Below are 25,785 nucleotides of genomic sequence, written 5' to 3' on the forward strand. Positions count from 1 at the left end.
TTTAATAAAAAAAACTTTTTAAAAAAAATATATAACCTCAGCTAGGATTTAGCCAATGTGGTGCTGGACTGCAACTCTCACTGGGAGTCTCCCAGTCCTGACCACTGGCTATGCTTCCTGGGCTGTCTCTGACCTAACCTGTGCCCTAGATTTAAAGCAGATAACATCCATGAGCTGGATGATATTAATGTTATTAGCAACATAAAGAATGGGATTTATTTTATTTTCAAAAGTACAGCAGCAATACACAGAAAGCTTATAAAGAATCATAGTATTGTAGAGTTGGAAGATACCCAAGGGTCATCTAGTCCAACCCTAACCAAAACGTAAGTAAATCAAGTTTTATATATATGCAAGTAATTATGTACTGTATATGCAATTATCTCGGTTTTTTTTTAGACAGATATTCTCAGATAAATATGCAAAGGAGATTTACGCAGTAAAATCAAACATTTAAGAGAAATCCAAATCCACAGTCGGGCAATACTTTTATTAGGACAAACGAAAATTTTACAAACTAAAACTATTGCTCAACTGTAGATTTGAGTGTTTTTTCTTATGGCCTTTGCTCTTCAAGAGAAATGGAAAAGTGGAGGTACTTCTCAAAAACGCAGTGCTCTAATTTTTTAATGGCACATACATATAGCAACTATAGATGAACACTATTTTATTAATAATGGTGGCTCCTATTTACCTGGGAGTAAATTCCATTGAATTCAGTAGGGCTTACTTCTGAATAGACATGGTTAGACTTCTGCTGTCAGGTTACAGAGACCTGCCGTGAATAGCTGTAATGGAAAAATTTAGGGATGAATTAAAAGTTGCTGGTTGTACAGTACAGTACAGTACAGTACAACTGACGATGGAAAGGCTACAACCCCGTTTTGATGGAATGAGGCTTCAGGTATTTCCGCCCTCTCCTCCACTACCTCTGCCCTCACTACGGTTCTCGAGAAGGGACAATTTTTTTCTTACGAGAAATTGAATATTCGAGGAGAGGGTACTTGAGTCCGAAAAGAACATTCATTGGGTGCTCGCCGGCCAATTGCATTCGGAGGCTGTGAACCAATGGGAAAGGAAACGGAAACTCCTCCCTTGCCAACTGGCAGAGAAATGGGGCGTGGCGCCGCCCCGCGGTCGAGGGCGCGAGCCTTCAACAGTCAACGCGCGAGGGAGGGGGCGGGGCAACAATGGAGAAGGCGGAGCGTCGTGAGCCTCTTTCTTTTCACCCTCGTGCAACGGTTGTTGCGCGCGCGCAGTGAGCGGCGATTGGTCTGAGGCTCCGCTTTCCTGGAGTTGTCTGGGGAGATTTCGTCGTCTCTGCTGTTATCCGAGTTGTGAACGGATGTATTTTACCTCAGCACTCGCTCAAACAGAGGGACGTTTGTTCGCGGACCCGTCATTTGCATTCTAGAGGTAAAATAATAATAATAAATAACTTTCCTCTTCGTGGGTTTAGCCCTGACCCCATTTAATTCGCCGCTCAGGAGCCCTGAAATATATTCTTTGGTAAACAACCACGGCTTTACCCCAAACCAGCGTGGAGGGAGAGGTAGTGAGGAGATGGGTGTCCTTCTTTGCCCTCAGATAGGCACTATTTAGCCTTAAAATACACTCATAACTCGCCCCCTAAAACACCATTGCTGGATTCCCCCTCCCCCCTTTCGTGGCTCTTTGAATGAAAGATGCTCTTCATATACACATGATGCGGATTGAGAGGATTCTAAATAAGTCATGGGCTAGAAACTCAAAACCAGGCTTACTTGAAAGTGAACTCCATCAAAATGGATAGACCACTTAATGATTCTTCTGCCCATTGTAGTAATTGCAATGTGCTCTGCTAGATGCTGAATGCCTTTTAGTTGTATTTTATTCATTATTTTGTTTTATATTGTATTGTGTTGCAATTTGCATTACATAGAACTTAAATTGTAATATAATGCAAGAAATAGAAGCAATAAAAATACAATTGAAAATCGAAACGAATATTTAATGTGGACATGCCATGGACATAAACAAAGCTTGTAGGCCACTGGTGGGCCACAGACCACAATACAGGGAACCTATGCCTTAAGGTGCATTTCTTGGTGTATGCACTGAAGACTTGAGTCCTTATTTCCAGGTACGTTCCAGACATGTAGAATTGCAGCCGTAATGTACATTAGAAGCAATATATATTTAGAGGCTGAAGTTGGGTAATGCCTTTATTGCGTCCAACCAACATTCCACAAAAAAACTTTTGAGTTCTATAGAAATCTTGATTGGGCAGGATGTTACACAAAATAGGGGGTGATTAGTTGAGGAAAAACAATAAGCAAAAACCCAGAAAAACTACCCTGGATGTTCTCTATAAGATCTGGTTGTAGGTAATGTCTAAAATGGAGATTACAAGCTGAGTCCCTCACAGATGCTGAGACACTGGCTTATATACTTGGGGTTTTGAGGTGGATAAGGAAAAAATGGCTGCTGCCCCCATTTCTTTGAAAAAACAATGCCCAATTTGTAAAGCTGTTCTTTCCCACACACTTCAAATGAAACCACAGGTTCCTGCTCAGGTAAAGAGCAGAGATAAAAAGAAATGTGGCAGTCTTTATTTCAGCAAACCCAGAAGTTAATTTTGGCAGATGCATTAGGTGACAGGCAATTTAAGTGTGCTGCATGACTCCTACCTTCTTAATATGTGCGAAGGCTGTAATCGTATTCACACATTTCGTATTAGGTCCTATGAATTTTAACAGGACTTTCAAACAAACATACACAAGATTGGTAATGCAAAGGTGTTTTTTTAAATCTTCCCAGGATAAAAGTATTATACATGTGCTTTTAAAATGTGAAAATAAAACATGTTTTGGGAAGAATATGGATGATCTTCTGTATATCACACATGACACAAGTCGTATGAGAGAGGCTCAAAGGCATTTTTCAGATTTTGCATGAATATGCCCTACAGAGAACTCTTGAACTCTTACGGCTATTGAATGTTGTTGGGAATGAATGTGAACGTGATTAGGAAGGTCTGCAAGTGACTTACAGCAAAAAAGATATGCAGTACATAATATCTTAGAGGGGTGAAGTGGGGGAGGGAGTGTGATTAACTCAACATACAAGAATTAAGCCTGGTCTTACACCCTTTCTCTCTTCCTAGCATATTACCATTGATTATTTTTTTCAGAGCCTGCCTGTTTGTCTGTATACCTTGCACACATACTGTAGTGATATCTTTACACCATACACAAGAGAATGAGAATATGCTCCTGAGGTCTGTCTATGGTTGTGGAATAGGATGTGTTCCTTGCACTTGGTTTGGGAATTCTTATAGATATAAAGCAAGATTAGAATAGTGATTTGCTAGATACAGTCTTGTAAATTTGGTATTTATCTAAAATTCCAGATAGATACTTTGGTCATAGTTCCAAGCATGGCTGCCTATGGGGACACACTAACTGAAACCTCCTCCTCAAACAGTACTGATGGTAAGTTTCCATTTTTAAATCCTTAATCCAATACAAAGCCTTTACATTCCAGGTTACTGTTCCTTCTCATTTTATTGCACACATTTTGAGATGAGACAGTGGCAGTATTGAATCTGTATATAGGATTGGTAATGAACTGAATGAGGACCAATAAACTGAAGTGCAGTCCTGACTATTGGACTGCTGCAGTGTGTTGTATGTGGGACTCACTTGAAGACTGTTCAGAAACTGCCTTGGATTGGCTGCAAGGATCAGATGTTGCCATTTTTAAAACTACGGTACTCCACTTGCTAGTAGCCTGTTTTCTGAACATAATTCACAGTGCTGCCTGTTGCCTTTAAATCCTTAAATACGTGTGATCTGACTTCTTGAAGCATTGCTTTCTCCTACACATTTCTGTTTTAATAGGTTATTTTTTGCTGCTCTGAGTATATTAGCTGAAGAATGGATACAGATTTTGAAAATAATTAAATAGGCTTTGTCTTTTATCTCCCTTTTCTGAGGCTTTATGTCAAGCAGGAAACAGATCAGCTTCTTGCTGCACATGGTTTTTTAAGTTCCTTTGAATTGAAATTTGTTTCCATTTTAGGGAATTTCAAAGGTGATAGTTGGTTACAGAGCTAATGGCTTTGGGGACTTCTGACTGTAGAAAAATTATCCATGATGTGACTGTACTATAAGGAAACTTGATATGCCCTTTAGTTTATCTTAGCAGTGGGCAACTTTGCATATACAGTAGAACTTTTCCTACACATATATACATTGTTATGGGGTGTGGGGGAAGGCATTTGCCTAGTGCATGCTGTGTGAGATGTTCATGAAATATCTATTTTCCTGTTTATATACAGTCATACCTCGGGTTACGAACGTGATCCGTGTGGGAGGCATGTTTGCAACCTGCAGCGCCGTGTCTGCGCCCGCACACGATTCGACACTTCTGCGCATGCGTGTGACGTCATTTTGTGTTTCTGCACATGCGTGAGTGCCGAAACCTGGAAGTAACCTGTTCCAGTACTTCCGGGTTCAGCGTGGTCCGCAACCCTAAAATGCGTAACCCGCAGCGTTCGCAACCTGAGGTATGACTATACATATCAATTGAAAAGTAATTAGTTGGTACCCTGTCACATATGCAATGTACATTTCTTTTTTGCACTGTATGAAGTTGTCTCCTTGGTTCAGAAGGTAGACTACACCCCAAATACATTTCAGAGTGTCCAGCTGTAACTGCATCCTAAAACCTTCAGGCACTCAGACTCCCTTGGTAAGGAAGCAAGCACTTGCCTCATCACTTCAAGATCCAAATTGCTGGCACTGAACTAAAGACTTGTTAACCAGTGTCCTGGTAAGGAGAGCAGTTTAGGTGGGAGAAAGGGTATGACTTGTTCCATCTCTTCCTGGATACTGTGGGTGCCTTCTCCTTCCCTGTCATCCACATCTGTAGCTGTGCCCCTAGTCTACTTCCCTCTTTTCCTCTCTCATAAGGAGTTCTTACGGAGATGTTGCATAGCCTGCATATGTGCATTGCCTCCCAACACCATTCTACACTCTTTATAGGTAAATGCCATGTGTGAAGTAGGCCACCAAGGTGAGAGGCTTAGCTGAGATGTGAATTTTCCTATGCAAATATTCTCTGAGCATGTCCAGATGCCCCTAATTTAAGAGACAGCATGTGTGATTTTAGTTTTCCAGAGTGTCTTAAATAACTTTTCCCAGCACTTCTGTATTCTGAAAATAAGAAATGCTAGAAATCTAATGTGGGATCTCATACATGCAGAGTTGTGCTCTGTTCTACTCTTAATAGAACTTGTTTCCTAGTGCCAGTATTCTGATTAGTAGATAGCATTCACATCTTCATATGATTGGCTTAACAAATACTAAACAACACTGTGTTGCCATCCTGTTTTTGAAATGTGTCTAGCTCTTGCATAATCAAATTTCAGTTCTTGGAGGAGTTATCAGCTGACCAATTCTTCTGACATATTTCATATTGGCATCTTGTCAGTAGATGCTTAACCATGCCATGCATAGCATCAATCCTGTGATAATCAAACTGGGCCCCTGCATTCCCCTTCATATTAGCATTTGGGTATTGCAAACAAGTGGCAATATGAGATCATCATTCTGAAACAGGAAAGAAGCTGTATCCCAGGGAGGCAAACTTTTAAATTGTATTTTTGCTGACTTAAATTCACGCAAAGGTACCCAAGAATATAGAGAGGGATAAATATTGTTAGGCAATATGGTGCCTTGCTGTTTGGTTGAACTGCTGTTGTTTTTCCTGTATTGAAACCTGAGAGTTGCTAAGAATAGCTTCACACTTCCATCTAGTCAGATCTGGTACTTCTGCGTCAGTATTTTCAGCATTCGTACAGCCTTATTCTGTACAGCTGTTGGGGAGAATCAAAGCTTATTTTGGGGGAAAGCTAATGCCAAACAGGGCAGCAATTGCTTCACTTTTCTAGGAGGTGTTCCAATCTACTGCTGCTTTAGGGTAGCCGCCAGCTTCACTTGACGTGTCCAGCAGCAAATGAGAATTGCAGTGCTGTGGGTTGGGAATGTAATCAAGAGCTCAGCTCCTCGATCCTGAGTAAGTGGTAGCATTTTATAAAGCCACACTTCAATATGTTTTTTATGAGTAGCTAGAAAGTTCCACTTTTCTTTTAAGATCTCATTTGATCAAATAAAAGTCACATCTGGTTGCATATTTACATTTGAATTGTGACCAGCGGCTGATGTAAATAAGCTAGGAAATATAGCTATTGTTTATAGGAAAATGGCTTTTCCTTTTTATCATATACTGTAGTAGCTCTACTGCAATGTGTGAGGTGCCTAGCTGCGTAGTGTACAGATAAACTGCACTTCTCTATGGTGTAAGGTTTTGAGCCTAATCTACCAGTTGTTTTTCTTTTCCCAGCATTCTGCAGTTCCAGTGATGGTTCTTCATTTCAGCCCATCAAAACCCAAGTTGCCATCCCTACAGCTCATGTCATGCCTTCCATGCTAGATAGGTCTTCTTGTACAGTGGGTGAATCAAGCGTGCTTCGGACCACCCTGACTTCCTCTCTGCCAGTCTCTTCAAGTAGCACAGGAGGGCTGATGTCCAACCATGACCCTGATACTCTGAGGCACTCCCAGGTGTTTCACAGGAATCCTGTTCATCTTTATCGAACTTCAGTGGAAAATGGCTGTAATCAATCCTCTTTCCTTACTCCTGACCAAACAAGTGTGGAATGTGCTCAGAAGCCCATTAGATTGGCTGCTGAACTCACATTTAACCAATCTCCTCTTCTGGATAAGCAGTCTGCTGGTGCTTGGTCCCAGCTTCAAATGTGTAATTCAGATACTGCTCTTACTGGCCTAGAAAAAGACCCACGCAAAGTACTGCTAGATGTTAAACCAGCAACAGAAACCAACAGAGCCTGTGAAACGCAGGTACCCTTGGGGCTTAATCCTGCTACTATGTACCCCAGCCCAACAGCTGCTCAGTCTCAGCTGTGGAAGCAGGAAACTTGCACACTACATCAGCATGAGAATTGTGCGCTTAGTGCCTGGAATCAGCACTTGGACCGTGTTCGGCTGCAATTGGAGCAGATTCAGGTAGAAAGTCTTTTTGAAACAATCTGCTTTAGTTTAAGAGAGTGTGTGGACACAACAAGAGTTTAAAGTTGAATAGAACTTTTAGCCCTTATTCACAGTTGCATATAAACAGGGTTATTCCATTGCATGTTTGTGTTTCTGAAATATATATGTTTCCACTTTCTATTTAAGTGTGAGTCTTTCCACTCTAAATTATTTTCTGCTTTAATCTCTATGATAGTGGTTTAATAGAAATAAAATATACAGTTGTCAGTGACTAAAGCTGTTGTATGGATTTGTCTGGTGAAAGAGTACAAGGTAATATGCTACCTTGACTAACGATTAATGAGGGTGGAATTGATAATCATTAGCATTTTCTATGTGGTGCTTTAGTTTACAGGGAGAGGTGGCACTGTGCCATTTTTCAAGGAGAAGTTCCTGAAAAAATGGGCAGCCCATGGGTATGCATAGTAAGAAGTCCTGTATTTGTTGTGTCCAGTTTTTAAGGGGTTTAGGGATTCTCCAAAGTGCATATTCCAGCCTTGTTTTTCCAAATGTTGCTGCTACATATCATGAATTCTTTTTGACTGTGTTTGGAAAAAATTGCAGACAAGTAACAGTTAGCAAAATGACTGTGACTCATTTTGCCTTTTTGTTTGAAGACTTTGTCATAAAATCCACACTCTTCTAGTGAGATGAAACTATCTTTGTTTAGTGACTTAGAGCAAATCCCTTCCATTCCCTGCAGAAAAGGAACTTTCATGGTTAGTCCAGTGTATCATTTCTTTGTAACACACAGAGTGATCTAAAATTATTGAGTGCAGTTCTTGATTATTGAGTGCAGTTTTTTTTCATAGTGTTTTGATGTAGGTCTGGAATAGCTGGGTGTGAGATGAGTCTTCTATGTATTGGTGCATGGAAGCGAATAGCCTCTTAAAAGTTGTGTCTGAGCTGAACCTAATGCCTCACTTCTGTTTGACCCTCATGATTCCAGCTGCAAAACAAAGCTCCTTGCTACCATCCCTTGGGGAGCAGTACTTCACTGCACACTATTGATCCAGCCCAGTGGGTTGGTATTGTAAATTCAAATGAGAACCTGCTCAGGGAGAAAGAAATCCTCATTGACAGGTAGGAAATGGAAATAATCTTTTAGATTTCCAACTAACAACTAACAAGTCTGAGACTGTCACTCAATTAACATGTAATTAACATGTAACACTAAGCCACACTATGATTTAGCACGAATGAGCAAACATGGGAGTTCTGGCATTGAAGTTGTCACACCACCCCAGGACTAAGCTGTGACTTGGTTTAGTGTTATATTCAAACCTGGGCTCATGTTTTGTCTCACTTTCAGGCAACGCATATTTATTGTTTAAATTGAGGGATGACAATGGAAGGTAGCCTTATCCCCAATTACCTTTTCCCTTTCCATTACTCTCCCTCCCCCATCTTTGCTTCCTGTCTTTAGATTATAAGCAGGCATTAGTAAATACCTTTTAAAATCTTGTATAAAGTCCATCCTACTAAAGAAAACTTCTTGTTTTCTGAATATCTGACTTTGCAAATGTAAATATGTGTGTTGGGGTTATTCCTTTTTTGAAGGCAAAGGCAACACATTTCACAGCTGGAGCAGAAAGTACGAGAAAGTGAGCTGCAAGTCCACAATGCCCTCCTGAGCCATCCTGCTGCTTATGGGGACTTGTATCTGCTCAGAATGCAGGTAAGCACCATCAGTTCATGGTTGGTGTGGCTTGAAGATTCAATTTCCTTAATTTTTCTGAAGTACAGTAAGAGCTACAGAAATAATGCTTGGGTGAAGAAGGTTGTATTAGGGAAATGCCATAGTAATCACCTGCCATTTCAGGATCTTCTGAAGCTCTGGATCTGACAGTATCAACCATACCATTGGTCTTTTTTCTTTCTTTTTGCAATTGCTGCTTTTCTGGAAGTACAATATTTGGTGTGGATTTTGAGAATGCTTGGAAGCTGGTATGATCCTCATTAACTCTTTTGCAGGAAATGCAGCGGGAGAACATATTCTTACGAGCTCAGTTTACTGAAAAAACAGAATCTCTTACTAAGGAAAAGATTGAATTGGAGAGGAAACTGGCTGCTTTAGAAGCAAGTGTAAAACAGATCCAGGAGGCCCATAAGGAGACTATACAGAAGCATACAGTGGAGCTGAAGAAACAAGATGAAAGGGTGGGCTGTCTCTATTAATACAATAGGTATCTCCTGGTTTCCACTAAGATACTTGGTTACAAAAGGAAAACAGTACATGGGCACATGGTATATGCAGAGTGTTTTGCTTCTGATTATGGTCATTGCAGGTAGTAAGAATAAACTATCACAAAATATGCAAGGAATGTTGGTATACAGAATCCTCCCCCTCATGCATTTTGGGGTTAAGGCAAGAGTACAACAGCTTCTTGCACATGAGTTTATATTGAAGGATTGACTCTGGAGCAAAGAAAACCTAGTACTTGGCTCTTCTGGCATCTAAACCTGGAGTCTTGATACAGTTCTTGCTTGCTGATCTTGCATCATGTAGTATTGCTTTTGGAAATTGGTTTCTGTGTTGAAGATCAGTAATGTGAGTTAGAAATAGTTCTGTTTCATTAGTAACAGTGAATAGATGTAGTTACAGGTAAGTAGCCGTGTTGGTCTGCCGTAGTCGAAACAAAATAATAAAATTCCTTTCAGTAGCTCCTTAGAGACCAACTAAGTTTGTCATTGGTATGAGCTTTCATGTGTATCTGAAGAAGTGTGCATGCACACAAAAGCTCATACCAATGACAAACTTAGTTGGTCTCTAAGGTGCTACTGGAAGGAATTTTTTATAATGAATAGATGCTAATTGCAATACATTTATTAGGCAAGCTTAGCAAATTCAAAGTTTATTTACTAAATATAGATAAAATAAACATGGTAAACAATTTTGCTCTCTGGGGCATCAGAATTCCTCTCCACCGAAACCCCACATCGGCGTTGAAGATTCTAAATACAGTGGAACCTTGGTTTATGAACACCTCGGTTTATGAATTTTCGGTTTTCGAACGCCGCGGACCCATCTGGAACGGATTGATTCACTTTACATTACTTTCAATGGGAAAGTTTGCTTCAGTTTATGAATGCTTCAGTTTATGAACAGACTTCTGGATCCAATTACACCCATGCTTCAGGTTAAGTACGCTTCAGGTTGAGTACTCCGTGGACCCGTCTGGAACGGATTAATCCACTTTCCATTACTTTCAATGGGAAAGTTCACTTCAGTTTATGAACGCTTCAGTTTATGAACAGACTTCCGGAACCAATTGTGTTCATAAACCGAGGTACCACTGTAGTGAAATGCAATGGGCAGAAAGCTGAGCACATCAAGATTTTTCCAAAACGATAGCATCAGTACTAGACTGGGTTTCTCTGAGCATCCAAATCCTACAGTTTTTCAATATGAAGCTTTAGCTGTGCTCTGCATGTAAAATGTGTTGCATTCTTCATCAGCATGTCTTAAGGAGAATTTTTTTTTACTTAGCTGACACAACTTATCCTCTGACATCATGTTGCTGCTTTTGTGTAACTTGGAGTGAGATTAACCTGCTCTTTGTGATAGCCCATTCTGTCTTGAAGTACTCTGCTTAAATGAAGTCTCTGATGTATATTTTATTTGTTGCTTGTAGCTTAAAATAGTGTTTGCCCCTCAGCTTCAGGCATCAAAGCTGATACATGTACTCACTCAATGAGTGAAAAACAGTCCTCTAAGAAAGCCCCTACTTTTGTTCTTTGTTTGTGCAGGTAAAGGCAAGAGATAAACACATTGAGCACCTGAAAAAGAAGTGCCAAAAAGAATTTGAGCAGAACCGTGAGAAACAGCAGAGAATTGAGACTCTGGAGCGTTACGTTGCTGACCTTCCAATGTTGGAAGATCATAAGAAACTCCACCATCAGGTATATTGGTATCTCCTGGATATAGCTGCACTTGTGCCAGATCTTTGCATCTAACTGAGTGTGCATGGCTGGCTGGAATGGCAATGTGTTTGCAGGAAGTGAAATATTCTGATCTATTCAAATTGCTTGGAACTGTAAGAAGATGTAGGAGACATATGCTTTGCGTGAAAGAAAAACTGCTAGGAAAGAATTCTGTTGGTTCTGAAGTGTACTCTCTCTTTCTACTTTCTAGTTAAAAGAATCTCAGCAGGCAACTACAGCTTTTCAGGAATCAGTGACCACTCTTGAGAAAGAGCTTGCAGATGTTCGTGCCAATTGTAGAGAGAAGGAGCTGCACCTAGAAATGCAGAAACACAAAGAAATGGAACTGCTTTCTACCATGCGCAGGTAATGCTCTTGGGAACTGTGAGTGAAGAAGCAGAATGAAATAGGAGAATGTTATTTGGTGTGGTCTCAAAGCCTTATATTGTATTGTGCTTGTGGTAAAACTTCCCTATAATGCATTTATATCAGGGATGCAGGGAGAGACAATATGATAGTACAAGCCTCGGGAATGAGGGTGGGGGCAAGAGGTGAGAATAGTTGTAGAAGAGTAAACTTTTGAGTGGCGGTGGAGTGAGAAATAGATTGTGTTCAGCTGCTTTGAAGGTGTAGATGCACAACATTCAGTTTTTAAAACTATAAAACTGAGTAAGGGAGCTTGGGGGCAAAGAGTGGACTCCGGAGTTAGCGTGATACTTGAGAGAGAGAAATGGACAGTGGAGGAGCAGACACCACAGGTGCTGAGTATATGGGTAGTAGCCAAAACTACCTTGGGTGCCTTGGCATAAAGGCAGTATATAAATGCAATAGATAGATAAATAAAATAGTTGGCTATAGGCATGTAGTGAGCTAGCTATTAAAAATGTCATATCAATTTTGTCTTCCAAATTAAGGTAAACGTTCTGGCTTCGGAAATAAGAGGAGATAATTTGACACTGAGCTTTGGGCTGCTTTTAAAACACTAGTAGCATGTGATGGAGGCAGATCCATTTTGTTTAAACTACCCAGTTGTGTGAAGGAGAGATGTGTTTTGAATGATTAACAGTAAAAAAGAGTTTACAGTGGGGGTGGGGGGACACAGTCCTTCCTCCTGCCCATGAATCTGTTCCCCATCCCCAACGCTTGTCTCATCAACTGAGTGTCCTTGCTTGGGATATCTTTTTTAAAAAATTGTAGCTGTTTATATTCTGTCTCTAGGGATACAAATCCTTCCAATGTGAGTCACAATTGCCATCAAAATCCATTGACAGAATCACAATAAACAATATAAAAACATAAATAATCAGAATCCTTCCCACAATGTATTCGGGGAGTTGACAGGACAGTCCAGTTTGAGCAAGCTCCGAGGCCTGCTACCTCTCCTGGGATCCAATGAAGACAGAGTGAAAAAGTTTAGGGAACTTGCCATGCTGATTATGTAAGGCTGTCAACCTCTTCCCATGTTGGATGAGGGGTAGGGAAGAGCTACAAGACAATGTTTGGCTTTTTTGTTCTTTCACAGAAAAACGTGGCCTTGTCTCGTTAACACAAATGTGACTTTGTCAATATGGGATCAAGGGGTGGCTGTAGTTTAGATTGAGTATTATGAAATCCATCTTCAAGGCGTGAGCTTGTTGAGGTCATTCCATTTAGCATTGGCATCTTGTTTCTTAGTTTACAAGATAAAATACAGCGTGGGAAGAATTCAGCAACAGAAGACACTGCCCAGGAGTTGGAGAAAGAGAAACAAGAAAAAGATTCTCTGCAAAAAGAATGTGATCTCCTTAGGAAGGTAACCTACTCCCAGTGGGGAATTGGTAGTTATTGTGGATGTCATATTCTCTGGCAATTGCATCATAGTCTTTGTGCAGTCCCACATATGGGTTCTGTATCTGCTAAGATAGACATCTCTTAGATAGGTTGTGCCAAGCTCAGTGATTAACATCGCACACACGATATCTCTGAGGATGATTTTTGCCTGCCGCTGAGGAGGCAGGCAGGGGAGACGGAGAGCTAAGGCAGAGAGTTATCCTGCAATTCTCACATGATTTCTCAAAAAGTGATTTTTGCATCAGCCTGCTGCTGCTGCCACCTCTATAGGAGGCACAAAAGAGCACCTGAGGCAGAGTTAGCAATAGCAACGGTTGCACAGGACAGGAAGAAGCATTGGCTTTCCGATTTTTGCAATGTTGTGCTTTTTGACTATTGCACACAAGTAGACACGATTCACCATATATTGCCAGATAATTTTTTTTTAAAAATGGTTATCACAATTTGCTCTTTATATTGATACTAGTGTCGTTCAGCCCGTTTAGAAAACGGGCGCTAGAGGATATGTGAACATTCGGCCTCTTTCTGCAGCGACCGCCTGAGGTGGTTTGCTGTGGGGCGGGTGGGCGGTGTGTGTGTGTGTGTGTGAGAGAGAGAGAGAGAGAGAGAGAGAGAGAGAGAGAGAAGCGAGCGGGGCTTCTCCAGAGCAGTCGTGAGAGGGGAAAGTTGCGGCTGCGCTTCCCTCCAGTCGACCGCCTGAGGTGGTTTGCTGTGGCGGCGGGCGGGCGGTTTGTGTGTGTGTGTGTGTGTGAGTGTGAGTGTGTGTGTGTGAGAGAGAAGCGCACGGGTCTATTTCGCAGCCTCCTCCTTGCGCTGCTGCTTAGAAGCAAGTGCGCCTGCGTGGAGACAGAGCGCGCTTGCTCGCACGGGGAGCGGCGGTTGGCGGCCGCAGGTAGGTCTCTGCATCCAATCCCTGTGTCCGTGGAGCACATGAGCATTAGCGCGGAAAACGGGACACACGGAATCTGGACGCAGAGACACAGGGACTTTATTATATAGGATAAGACAATATATTGATACATTGCCTGACCCTAGTGCAGAACTCTTATGTGACTACACAAATGACCACATGAGGAATCACGGTTACAGATAAGCATCTGAAGAGATAAGAGTTTAAATCATGAAGATCGTAAGCTCAACAATCTAGTACTTCCTGCAAGTGTGGTCCTGAATTAGTGGGGTATTGCTGTGAACAGTTATATTTCAGGACACATAATCTCTTCTGAAGAGTCCACAAAAACGATTTGGGGTTGAGAGTAAGATCAGAATGTTATCTCTCTAATTGCAAATATGGGGTCATACACAGTAGTGCAGTGCTCATAAATGAATTTGTTAAAGCAATAAACATTCAATTTTTATTTTTCTAAGAGTACATCTAAGGGAGCTAATAAATACATGGGAAGGTTTTCATCTTTTTCAGATTGTGGATAATCAGAAGAAGAAGATGAATCAGTTATCTTCAGAAGTAAAGGTGAGTTCAAATTGAAGGATTGGATATATGGTTCATGTATCCAAATCATCAACAGGATAATCAGAACTTGTTTGTTTTTGTATTCCAGGATCTAGAGAATCGGATTGCTCAGGAGGAAGACACAGGTCAGGCTCTCAAAGTGGAAGCACTGAGGCAGGAGAATGCAATGCAACAACTGCGCATAGCAGTGAAAGAGGTAGTCTCCCTTTTTAAATATTGGCATCTGTTAAACAGATTAGCCAGCCAAACAACTATGTAGTAGGATCTACATTCCTAGTCCCTCCCTCCCTTTTTTGCTTTAGAGCACCTTGATTGCCTAATAAGTCTGTGTTTTACTTCTCAGATTTGTAGCCTTATTTGAATCCTCCTTCCCTTTGGTTTGTTATACCCATTTAGAAATAGTGTTTAGTGTTTTTGGTACTCCTAGGGCTGTACAGCAATTTGTAGCTTGTGGCGGCTTTTGGTTACGAAAGCATAGCATCCAGCAGCTCAGGATCTAGTATCTCTTATTCCCACCTACACAGTAATTATGGTTAGAATTGAGATCACACAGTGACCTCTGATATTTTATAAAGACGTTAGAAAGTGGGTGCTGCTGCCAGTCTGAAGGTTTCCAAAATAGAAGACATCCTGTAGAATTGCAGTCTCACACTAGGGGGTGATAGAGATCTTCTCTAATGCTCCAGCTTCTCTTCCCCATTCCTTTTTAGCTTTCTGTACAGAACCAGGAACTGATGGAAAAAAATCTGACTCTTCAGGAGCACCTCCGGCAGATTGAGCCGGGTCAGCTACTGTCTGTTGAAACAGCCCACCTTATTCAAGAGCTGCATAGAGAGCTAGCCAGCTGCCTGCAGGACTTGCAGTCTGTCTATAGCGTTGTAACTCAAAGGGCTCAAGGAAAGGATCCCAACTTGTCTTTATTGTTGGGGATTTGCAGTAAGTAAAACTGTGTTTTTTTCAGCAGGTAGTAGTAGATGAATATTATTTCTTTGGGGCTCTGAAGATGTAATGCTTCTGTTTTATTGGTTGCCTGTTGATAGCACAAGGGTTGCCAACCCTTTCTAGGTCTGTGGGCATATTTGGCGTTTTGAGATAGTTCTGTGGGCATAGTCATATCTCTCCTCACTCCCCTGGGTCATTCTGCTCCCACAATGGACAGAGGAGCACACACAAATTCCTTGCTTGTTCGTGGGGACTATGTAAAACAGAGATCCAGTAGAACTGAAACAGCCTCATGAATTTGCCTGATTTCATACAGAGCTCTCAAAAAGCATATTCAAAATAAAGCTTACATTGGTAGCCTGTGCAGTAAAAATTATATACCAGCTGCTTGCCAACACTGCTAAAATATGGATACAAATCACAGATTTTAATCATTACACATGATGGTGACTTTAAGGGGATCTCTTGGTGAAAAAAGGATCCATAAGCCTTAGATTCATGTGTTTGCACCATGGCAGTGCTAGAAAACACTGGATCCATGAATCAATCTTATGGCTCATTCAATGGACATATAATCTGTGAGGAACTGAAAAAAGTTATGCAATTTCAAGAGGATCCATTTTACATGTGGTGTGTGCACCCACATGCTCTCCCTGGCACTCCTCTCCCTCCTGACTCCAGCACCCTAATTTCTGCCCCCAGTCCGCCAGATTGTTCCCCTTTCCCTCACATCCTCTTGAAACACTTTTCTTTCTCTTCAGCTGCTTGGGTGCTGCTTGAAGCCTTGAAAAGCCAATGGAACTGAAAAAAGAAATGCAAGAGAGGGTAGCTCACTTCCTGCCCCCTTGCCTCCGAATGACAAAGGTTTTGGAGAGTATTGGGGGGCAAGAAGCTTCACAGGCACTAGGAAAAGTCTGTAAAGAGTGTCATGGTGCCCACAGACACCATTTTGACAGCTTGGGGTTTTGTGCTGAGGATGTCTTGTAAATTGTTTTGCTGTCATTAAAATTACAGTATTCAGTTATGTTTGCTTCATTTGCAATTCCGTTTCAGAATCACTAGACCATTGACACTCAACCATTCTCAGTATACTTTCTTAACCATTTGGAGACATACCCAAATGTGTATTCATAATATTGAGAGCTAGAATGTGCTTTAAAGGAGGGGGGTGTAAAATCTGTTTCTAGCCTTAAATGGGATATCTGCAATCCCTGGATATTTCCTTTTTTCACCGTAAAGTGATCCCATCACTCATCTATAACTTTGTTCTCTGATTTCACAGCTGTGCACTGTTCAGTTAAAGAAAAGGATGACTTACAGAAACCGGGCATGATAGCAAAGAAGCTGGAGGATGTAAAACAATTGCGCAAAGAGATTGAAGATTTACGGACTGCTATTTCTGACAGATATGCACAGGATATGGGGGATAACTGTATCACGCAATGAATGCAAAATGATGGGACCCAAAGACTAAGATTCCACATCCATGAAAGCTGCTATAGGGTGGAATTTTCCAAAGCTCCTTCAATATATTACTTCCGATTTGATGCCAAGTAGAGCATATTTCCCGCACCAAGAAATCAAAGTGTTTCTCTTGCCAGGAAGGTTCTTTGAAGAAAATGTCTGTGTTTGGCACACACCCCTTTTATTTGCGATTGGTTAAGATTTTGGGCAGGCTACCAAATAGCTGGTCCTTCCAACTGTGAGTTCTCAGCAGTGACATAATTGCAGTTCCAGGGCTAGTTCATGCTTGCAATCGCATGCCAGTAAATGCACCCTCTCTTCAGCTTGTAGCCTGCAATTTCATGAGGAAGTATGTGAATGGTTACAGCTCTACAATCATTTCTGTGATTTTTGCAGCAGCACTTTTTCTAGATACCACAGTCATAGGAATCACTGTGGCTATACCTGTGTACTGCAGCTTATGCAAGAAAATATTAGTGCAATTGTGGACATGCACAAGGCTGAGGAGCGACTATGTCAGCATGTGTGTAGAAACATTTAAATTGGTCTGGATAAAGATGTTCTGAAATTCTTAAGTACTCTGAACTGTTCTGGTTTAGAAAGGACCCCCAAAGAAGCAGGAGTACAATGTTGGGAGTTTTAAAAGCCTTGATGCATTTACCCTCAAAAGCCTTATAAGTACAGCTGCTTCCATGGAGTCTGGTCTTAAAAACCTTTATTAGTTCTCCACATGTCTAACTGGGGCAGGGCGGCTATAACCTACATCAGTAAAATGGCCTTTCACAGTGCCTGTTTTAATGGGTTAAAATGTTCCCATTCAAATGCACCTTTTAAACTGTTTTTGTATGTCTGTTCTTTACGCAAGTACTAACTATATATTCCAAAGTGTGTATTTTCATACTCCTGTGCCTTAATTCCTAGAAATAAACTATATGAGATCAGCTGCATTCTAATAGGTGTGTGCCTGTATTGCAGCATTTGAACTCTTTCCATCTATCATGTGGATCTGACTTGGGCAAAAATACTGAGATCCTTTACTGGTTAGTTGTTATGACTAAGCTGATCTGTACAAGTTATGGAATGTAGGTAGGGGAAGAGTTTTTGAATGTCCCTCATGTTTCAAAATAAAACATCAAACCTCTGATTAGAACATTTAAGATCTAGGCAAGAAACCTATGCCTCTTTCTTCACACAGATGGGAACTTTATACTATGGAAAAATGTTCAGTCACTCTTGTGGCAATGCATGCACTTGTTCTAAGGTGTATGAATACACATGGAATTGCCAACTTAACAAGCAGTTAACTGCAAACTTAACAAAGAGCATTTGTTGCCTCTTGCTGCTGTTCTCCCCACCTCCCTGGATATAACTGCAAACCTACTTTTTAAAAATCTGCCTCAACATGCAATTGGCTGACTAACATCCTGCCAGCAGTCCCTTGCTATGTATGTATTCTTAAAGTTCCTGTCTCATCTAAAGTGGTGGGTTACAAATCTCTGAATCTACCTGAGGTGCATTAAATCATTCATAAAGAACTGAGTAAACTACCGTAGTAATAAAGATGTATATGAGAGAGAGAGAGAGAGTGCGCATTGGGAAGTAGAAAGTGAGGAACTTGGTAACCATCTCCTATCTAGGCTTCAGTGGGAAAGGGTAGATGTCTTGTGTATTGAACCTGCAGAAAGATGGGCGCACACGACCCATCTCAAAGGCTAGGTCTGTTTGTTTTTGAGAACAGATAATGTAGAAATTGAATATTTTGTTCAGACTTATTGTGGCTATAACTTATTTCCAGGAAGAATTATTTTAAGCCTGCTGAAAAAATGGATTTAAAATATAGCTTTAGGTTAGTGAATGGAATCTGTCATCAGCAGGAAAGGCTGGAACATCCAAAGTTGTGTATTGGGACAGGAATATAGTTTTGCTTATGCTAGGCTGCTACACCAACATAAAATAATGAAAGCGCTGAATTTCTGACAGTTAATGGAAATGTGGCATTTACATGACATTTTGCCCACTGGCAACTGCTACCCTTGCCAAAGCTATTTCCTAATGAAGTGGGAGTTGTGTGACTCCAGCCAATGAAGGGATAGTTGCTTTGTTATCATGGCAAACTCGCTGCAAAGTGTCAAAGGAAGAAAACATCATCATCATCATCATTATTATTAATATACCGCAGGTTTACCGGAAAGAAAAATCTCAGGGTTATAATTTTAAAATACTTTGTTTTTGTACCTAAAGAAAGCTTACTTTGCCAGACTACTTGGTACTTAGTATTTTGGTTACAAAATAAAGTGGAGTTTATGCTTTTTTTAAAAAAAGTGCCTTTATCCTGGACTGCTTTGACTATAACCTCCGCCACACTTGGCCTTCACACTGCCTTGCTACCCTCCCATTTCATTAGTAATAGACTAATCCAATTTGGCACTAATTTATTGTATTAATACCATTTTTTCTGTGAGGAACCTCTGGCCCTCCAGGTGTTATTGGAATTTCACCTTCCATCAACCCTGCCTGGTGGCCACGCTTGCTGGTCTAAGTAATGCTGCCGCTAACACAATGAAATAACTTCAGGTGTTATTTTGTTGCTCAAGCAAACCCATATATTGGGTGTGGGTGTGCAGAAATGTACATGTTGGCAGTGCTAGAGTTAGGTATGCAAACTTGTTGCCATATTTTTGATGCATCATAAAAGGTGTTCTCTTTCTCAAAGCAGGGAGTGTTCCTTTCCACGATGGTGTTTGCCAGCTGGAATTTTAATGAGCACTTTTATCCCTGCTTGTAGAGTTCATTCTTGATTAACTGGGGAAGCTTTTTAAGTTGAGCTTTTTAAACCAATTAAACGTTTCTTCCTTACTAATAAAGGACCGATACAATGTAGTTCATGAACCATAATAAACTATACTTTAGTGCAAAGCTCTGGTCGGTATTTTCAACTTCATCCCTGAGCTGTTGTCCGACAATGCACGGTCGATGGCGGTAAACCTCAGACTGCGTTCTTTCCTCGAAAGCAAATCTGCACGCGAAGGGGCTTCCTTCCAAGTTAAGACTTCCAGGACCAGCTAGCTACAGAGGCACACAGTCCTGAGAGCCTCTGGGCTGAGGCTCCGCGCATCCTGAAGGAAACCGAGTCCCAACCTAATGCATGGGGACAACGAGCGACCCGCCTCCAAAGCATCGCCTGGCGGCCGGATCGCAGACTATCCGCCCCGCATGCCCGCGGCTGTAGACCCCATTGGTCTCCGCGATCACATGCTGGGCGGGGCTGGGAAGGAAGCAGATTCCCTCCCCACCCCTTTCCTCCGCTTCCTTCCAGGCACCCACCCAGCAGCCAAAGAAGAGAGGGAGCGGCGACGAAGCTCAGCATCATGGCCAGCCTCACGGTCTACAGCACCTCGGTGACAGGCTCCAGAGAGGTGAGTGGCGCGCCAGGGAAGGTGAGCTGCCTCGCGGAGCGGCTCGCTTCTCCCCCGCCCTCCTGGCACTCCGAGGCGGAGCTTTTCCGCCATCCCTCTGCAGCGTGCGCTCCCCTTTCTTGCTCTCTCTCTCCCTTCCCCGCCCCCATGCAGCTGGATGCCTTTTCAACCCTCACGTCCCCCCGCTTGAATTGAGCCCCCTTCTATGAAATTCCCTTCTAGCTCGCTCCCTAGACGGGCTTCTTTTCCATAGGGGATCCAGATGTTACAGTAATCTTATTTTCTGTCCCAAACCCCATGAATGATTTTGTTAGGATTTTGAGTACCAATGCTGTCAGTGTGATTAGTATAAATCACATGAGATGTCAGAGAAGATGCAGTCTGAAGCAGGAGCTCCCGCCCCCCGCATTTCTGAAGTAGCCCTGCCCTCTCCTCGATGCCTAGAATCGTGCCAGCGCTGGCATTTGTACATACTGGGCTTGGTCTGTATTTGGAGAGAAGTGGATCCTCCTCCCTCACAAAGCATGGCTGGTCTTGCAATCCCTGCCTCTAGCTCTTTGTTTTGCATTGAGCAACATGAGCAGGCCATGTTCCCATGTGTGTCACCTTCCCTATGTATCAAATCCCAGAACAGGGTGATTAATCTCCCACTCACCCCCTCCCCCTTTGTGTGTTCTGCAGATCAAATCTCAGCAGAGCGAAGTGACCAGGATCCTAGATGGAAAGAACATCAAATACACCCTGGTGGATATCTCCCAGGATAATGCCCTGCGGGACGAAATGAGGACCAAATCGGGCAACCCAAAAGCCATCCCTCCCCAGATTTTCAATGGGGACCATTACTGTGGGGTGAGTGGTTGGTGCAGGCTAGTAGTGAAGAGATGAGTTGGCTGTTCACAAGAGGTGTGACTGGTGTGGCCCCCCCAGGACAAATTCTAATATATAACTATAGATCTGAAACCTGTAAGACCGTTCATATATTTAATGGCCTTCAAGAGGCCTTTAGTTTGAAGCTTTGAATGCAAACCAGACTTATGTATGCAAGTACATGTGTGAGTAGGCCTGTGTGCCTTAAAAGAGTAGGCCTGTTGCTTAAGTCAGGGGCCAAATGCAGCCCTCCAGGCCTCCCCCCCCTCTTCTGGTCCTTGGGACTTTCCCTACTTTACTGGGGATTGAACCTGGGACCTTCTGCATGCAAGGCCAATGCTCTGACACTAGCTATATGTGTAAAGTTGGCATACTGTAGAAAGGTAAAATTTGTATTTGTTGTCCTGCCCATTTTTTCTTCTGGCCCTCAATCTGAAAAGATCACACGTATACACACACACACACACACACACACACAAACGTGGCTTAAGGGATGCCTACCCTGGTTTACATACAAGGTTCTTTATGGCTCTACGCATGAGTTGCACTTGCAGCTTAAAAAGGCAAGGCCTACTTTGTCATTCTAGCCCTATTGTAGTCTGTCCATGGTTAGGCCCTAGCAGGCTGTGGTGGCTGGTAGGATGGAAGGCAGGGAGACTAACACTAGGTGGGGCTAGAGACCAGTGACAGGCAGAGCCCCCATCCCATGTCTGGTTGTAAGAAAGAATGCGGCAGGCAGGCAGGTAGGGCTGGCTGAGGGCAGGCTGGGGTTGATGGGGTGGTGCCCCATACACCTGAATGGACCTAATTGGACTTGTGGGTAATGCATGTATAATGTTCAGGTGCTAGTTGGGTTGTATGTGTCTCTCATGCTTTTTCCAATGCATTGTAGTAAATTATAACTGCAAAAATTACAAATGTAGTATATGTGCAGTGACGTCGTATTATTTTAGAGATTTGCAAGTTGACCAACATTTGAGCTTTTGGGCTCCTTCCCCCAAATGGGCATTTTTGAATGTACCTTGGGTGAAAAGCCTACCCTGGCTATTTGTGGACATTTGTGTACTTAAAAATGGCATTTGCTATTATTATGACATCCCTGGGGTGCTGCTCTTTTGAGGTGATATGCTGTTGCCATCTGACATCTAGGGAGCAAGCAAAGGTTCAGGCCCTGCTTTTGTCATCAGCTGCTTATTGCAAAGTGCTTTGGAATGTGTGGCGAGCAGCGGGTTAAGTCAGGGAATAAAAGTGAATCAGAGGCAATGTGCCCCTGAAGACCAGCTGCTAGGAATTACAAACGGAAAGAGTTGCTGTTGCACTTGGGTCTGTTTGTAGCCATCCCATAGCCATCTAGTTGACCAGCAGGGCCCCTCTTGAGTCAGAGCTGGGCTAAACTGTGTTTTTTAATATTAAAACGAAACTTTGTTCTTGAGCTTCTTCTAGGTAGATATGTCAGTGGGCTATTAACTGTGCCCTCCCTGTCTGGAATAGATCTTGGGATCATAAGGATCCTCTTTCTCTCCTCCCCACCTTGAGCATTCCCTGATTTGACAGGGAAGCTGTGGCCCTCCAGAGGTTACTGAACCCAAGTTCCCATCAGCTCTAGCCAGCCTACTCAGTGGCCAGGGATGGTGATAGCTGTATTTGCATTCCAAATGGATCACTTCCCAACCTCCTAAGTCCTTGTCAGGCCTATCCTGGCCACAGGTTCTCCATCCTCAAGGTATGGGGAGCCTCTATAAATGGAAACAAGACTGCTGTGGACAGTGCTTGGCTCTCCTTCACTGGAGGCGCCAGAGGACCATCTATCAGGGATGCTGTGGCTGCACCCTATGTTGTTCTATCTCTATCCCAACGCTGTAATTCCCTTCCATTTTAACAACACCCAGAAGTGACAGATTCCAGATCAGAAGTCATTTCCTGTGTCACTTGTGAAAGCTCCCTTTGTAACACCCAGCTAATAGGAGGCCTTGTTTGGTGAAAAGGAGCTATTCAGCCATGAGCCACCCGTAAGGATTGTGTCATATACATCGTTAAATAAGCTTCACCCTCTGTCTGGGGACAGATTTCTAGTGTGATACTTGGGCCAAGTTCTGAACGACTTTTATGAAAGTGAGTTGCTTTTTGTTGGATGGTTTTTTGAAAACTGAAGCCAAGGTGCTTGATTCTGTGGTTATCCTCTCACCACAACCCTTGTTCCTGATCGCACACCAGTGCTCACTTAGTCTCTGGGTCACTGCACCTGTTCTAAACTCTGCCTGTCTTTACAGACAGGAGGTAATGACCATTGCTTACGGCAACCACTCTTCCTGAAACAAAATTTTAATAATGAGCCTCTAGCTAACTGTGGTCCGTACGCTTTCCGCTTCTGATGAGCCACCTGAGTATGTGAGCAGGTCACAGAAAGGAGCAAGCTAAATTTTGGGAGGGCAGAGGCTTCTTCGGTGGTCGGTGCAGGATTCCTCATATAACACTCTTGACATTTGTTTGAGTACTCAGTTCAAAGGCTTCCTGTGTCATGTTCCTGTGCCTTGATGAGAAAAGTGTTTTGTTGAGCTTCTTGCCCTAGTAGCAAGAAGCTCAACAACTGCACTATACAGTACATTTAAAGCAGTATCATACCACTTTAGACAGGTATGATGGCTTCCCCCAAAGAATCTTGAGAACTGTAATTTGTTAAGGGTGCAGAGTGTTGTTAGGAGACCCCCATTCCCCTCTGAGGGCCACAATTCCCAGAGTGGTCTAAGCATTAAGGCAGTGTTTCTCAACCTTTTTTGGGCCACGGCACACTTGTTCCGTGAAAAAAATCACGAGGCACACCACCATTAAAAAAGTTAAAAAATTTAACTCTGTGCTGCCCTATATTATAATTATGACTGTAAGAAACACTTGCCAAATATTGCTTTCCGGCGGGTCAGTGTAATGTATTGGCAGCCGCCAGGCTCGTTTGCACTGAGCTTTGGGAAAGAGGAGGAGAAATATTGCTTTCTGGCGGGTCAGTGTTGATTATTGGCGGCCGCCAGGCACGTGACAATGCAAATTGCCCTTCTCGTCGCCGGGCACACCAGCCAGCGTCTCGCGGCACACTAGTGTGCCACGGAACAGTGGTTGAGAAACGCTGCATTAAGGGAACTCTGGGAATTGTAGCTCTGGGTAAATAGGTGGTCCTTAACCAACTACAGTTCCCAGGATTCTTCGGGGGAAGCCATGACTATTCAAAGTGTCATGAGACTTCTTTATAGTGCAGATGGGGCCTCGGAGAGAAAGAGGCTCTTAGCTTTCTATTACATATTGCCTTATTATTGACTCTGTATTTGAGTTTTGTTTCTTGCTTCTCCCATCCGACAGGACTATGAACTCTTTGTGGAAGCAGTGGAACAGAAGACCCTGCAGGAGTTCCTCAAGCTAGCCTGAGCATGCTTTATTCCTTGACCTTTGACCCTCTGCCCTACCCCAAACCTAGACTTTGCATTCCAAATGGATCACTTCCCAACCTCCCATGTCCTTGTCAGCCCTAGCCTGGCCCTGTGTGACCAGACTCCTCTCCAGCTCCCTTTGATTGCCTGCTTCCCTCTCAGCATGGTCAAAAAGAAAAACACTTTGCACATTCCTTTGAATGCTGCTGGGCCTTGCTCCTCGTGCCTCTGTGGATGAGAAATCTACCGGTCAAGGACATCGGAAAGCAGAGCTTTCCCCAAACCTCCTCCCCCCACCCCTTGTGCCGAGCCTGCCCTTGAGAAAAGAACAAGGGGAGGTGTTGCCTCTTGTCTTATAACCAGTTGCAAATGCTGGCTTCCACCCTTCCTCTTTCATTCCTACCCAGGAAATGAGAGCAGCAGCCGTCTGCTATAATTAATATTACTTTGTTATATACCAATGCAAAAGTACTGCACAAGATGCGCTGAAATTTCATTTTCTGACAGAGAGGTGGGGTAGGGTTGTACGTGTGTCTTAAAAATTACTTCAGTGCAGCTCATACTCTCCTAGGAAAAGCGGTTTCCAAGAGGATGGTGAGAGCAGATCTTGTATTCCATTAGTGTGTTCCCACCCCAACTCATATGGGAAGTATATAGAATGCTAGGTCTGGTCTTGCATCAGCTGTTTCACACTTTTTCTTTTTTCTTTTTTTAAAAAACAAAAACAAACTGGCTTTTTACAAACATGGACCAAGTGCATTTTCAGGTTTTTTTCCTTGCTAAAAGCAAAATTTGTAAAAATGGCCATCTCATTTGAGATACTATTAAATGTTGCTAAAAACCTCAACTGTGGCTTTGTGTGTATCTTTTACTGGAAGATAAAAGTTGAGTACCATCCTAATTATTGATTCAGAAATCCATTTTCCAGCTCTCCTAATAGCTGGGTTGATCACATTTACTATGCCTCAGCACAAAAGATTCGTTCCTGGCACAAGCGTTGGACAGGTGGCAGAGCCCTGTAGGCTATATTGCTGGCTTCCTCAAACTCGGCCCTCTAGATGTTTTTTGCCTACAACTCCCATGATCCCTAGCTAGCAGGACCAGTGGTTAGAGATGATGGGAATTGTAGTCTCAAAACATCTAGAGGGCCGAGTTTGAGGAAGCCTGCTATATTGGGACGGTTTGGGCACAGTTGCATCAAATACCCATAAATTTCTAAAATATCCTTGCACCCTTCCTCAATAACTGAAGTGGATGTATCATAAAAGCATAATTTGTAAAGACTTGTGCACTGAACCCAGGATTGTTTTGCTGCGGATGTACGATGGGAGCTGTGGCATCAATGAATTATTTCTAGTTAC

General features: G+C 42.6%; 2 protein-coding genes across 12 annotated transcripts; both read left to right on the top strand.

Moving 5' to 3' along the window:
• The first annotated feature begins 1,244 nt into the window (after positions 1–1,244).
• Positions 1,245–17,678, top strand: CEP85 (centrosomal protein 85). Of its 11 annotated transcripts, none has more exons than XM_088672354.1 (14): positions 1,245–1,416; positions 3,392–3,473; positions 4,322–4,549; positions 6,388–7,070; positions 8,044–8,177; positions 8,655–8,772; positions 9,069–9,254; positions 10,845–10,997; positions 11,230–11,384; positions 12,693–12,810; positions 14,269–14,319; positions 14,408–14,515; positions 15,030–15,255; positions 16,544–17,678. In XM_088672354.1, exons 4-14 carry the CDS (start codon positions 6,462–6,464, stop codon positions 16,705–16,707), a joined length of 2,022 nt encoding a protein of 673 aa, XP_088528480.1. In that variant the 5' UTR covers positions 1,245–1,416; positions 3,392–3,473; positions 4,322–4,549; positions 6,388–6,461; the 3' UTR covers positions 16,708–17,678. The 11 variants fall into 11 exon arrangements, with proteins under 11 accessions (XP_088528480.1, XP_088528475.1, XP_088528474.1 ...); XM_088672349.1 differs by lacking the exon at positions 4,322–4,549 and adding an exon at positions 4,636–4,815; XM_088672348.1 differs by lacking the exon at positions 4,322–4,549 and adding an exon at positions 4,653–4,815.
• A 2,366-nt stretch (positions 17,679–20,044) lies between these two features.
• Positions 20,045–25,271, top strand: SH3BGRL3 (SH3 domain binding glutamate rich protein like 3). Its single transcript, XM_035116940.3, has 3 exons — positions 20,045–20,141; positions 20,823–20,990; positions 24,357–25,271. The coding sequence occupies exons 1-3, from the start codon at positions 20,094–20,096 to the stop codon at positions 24,420–24,422; spliced, it is 282 nt and encodes a 93-aa protein (XP_034972831.1). The 5' UTR covers positions 20,045–20,093; the 3' UTR covers positions 24,423–25,271.
• The last annotated feature ends 514 nt before the right edge of the window (positions 25,272–25,785 follow it).

Source organism: Zootoca vivipara, chromosome 6, assembly GCF_965207765.1.
Source record: "Zootoca vivipara chromosome 6, rZooViv2.hap1.1, whole genome shotgun sequence".
Lineage (NCBI taxonomy): Eukaryota > Metazoa > Chordata > Lepidosauria > Squamata > Lacertidae > Zootoca > Zootoca vivipara.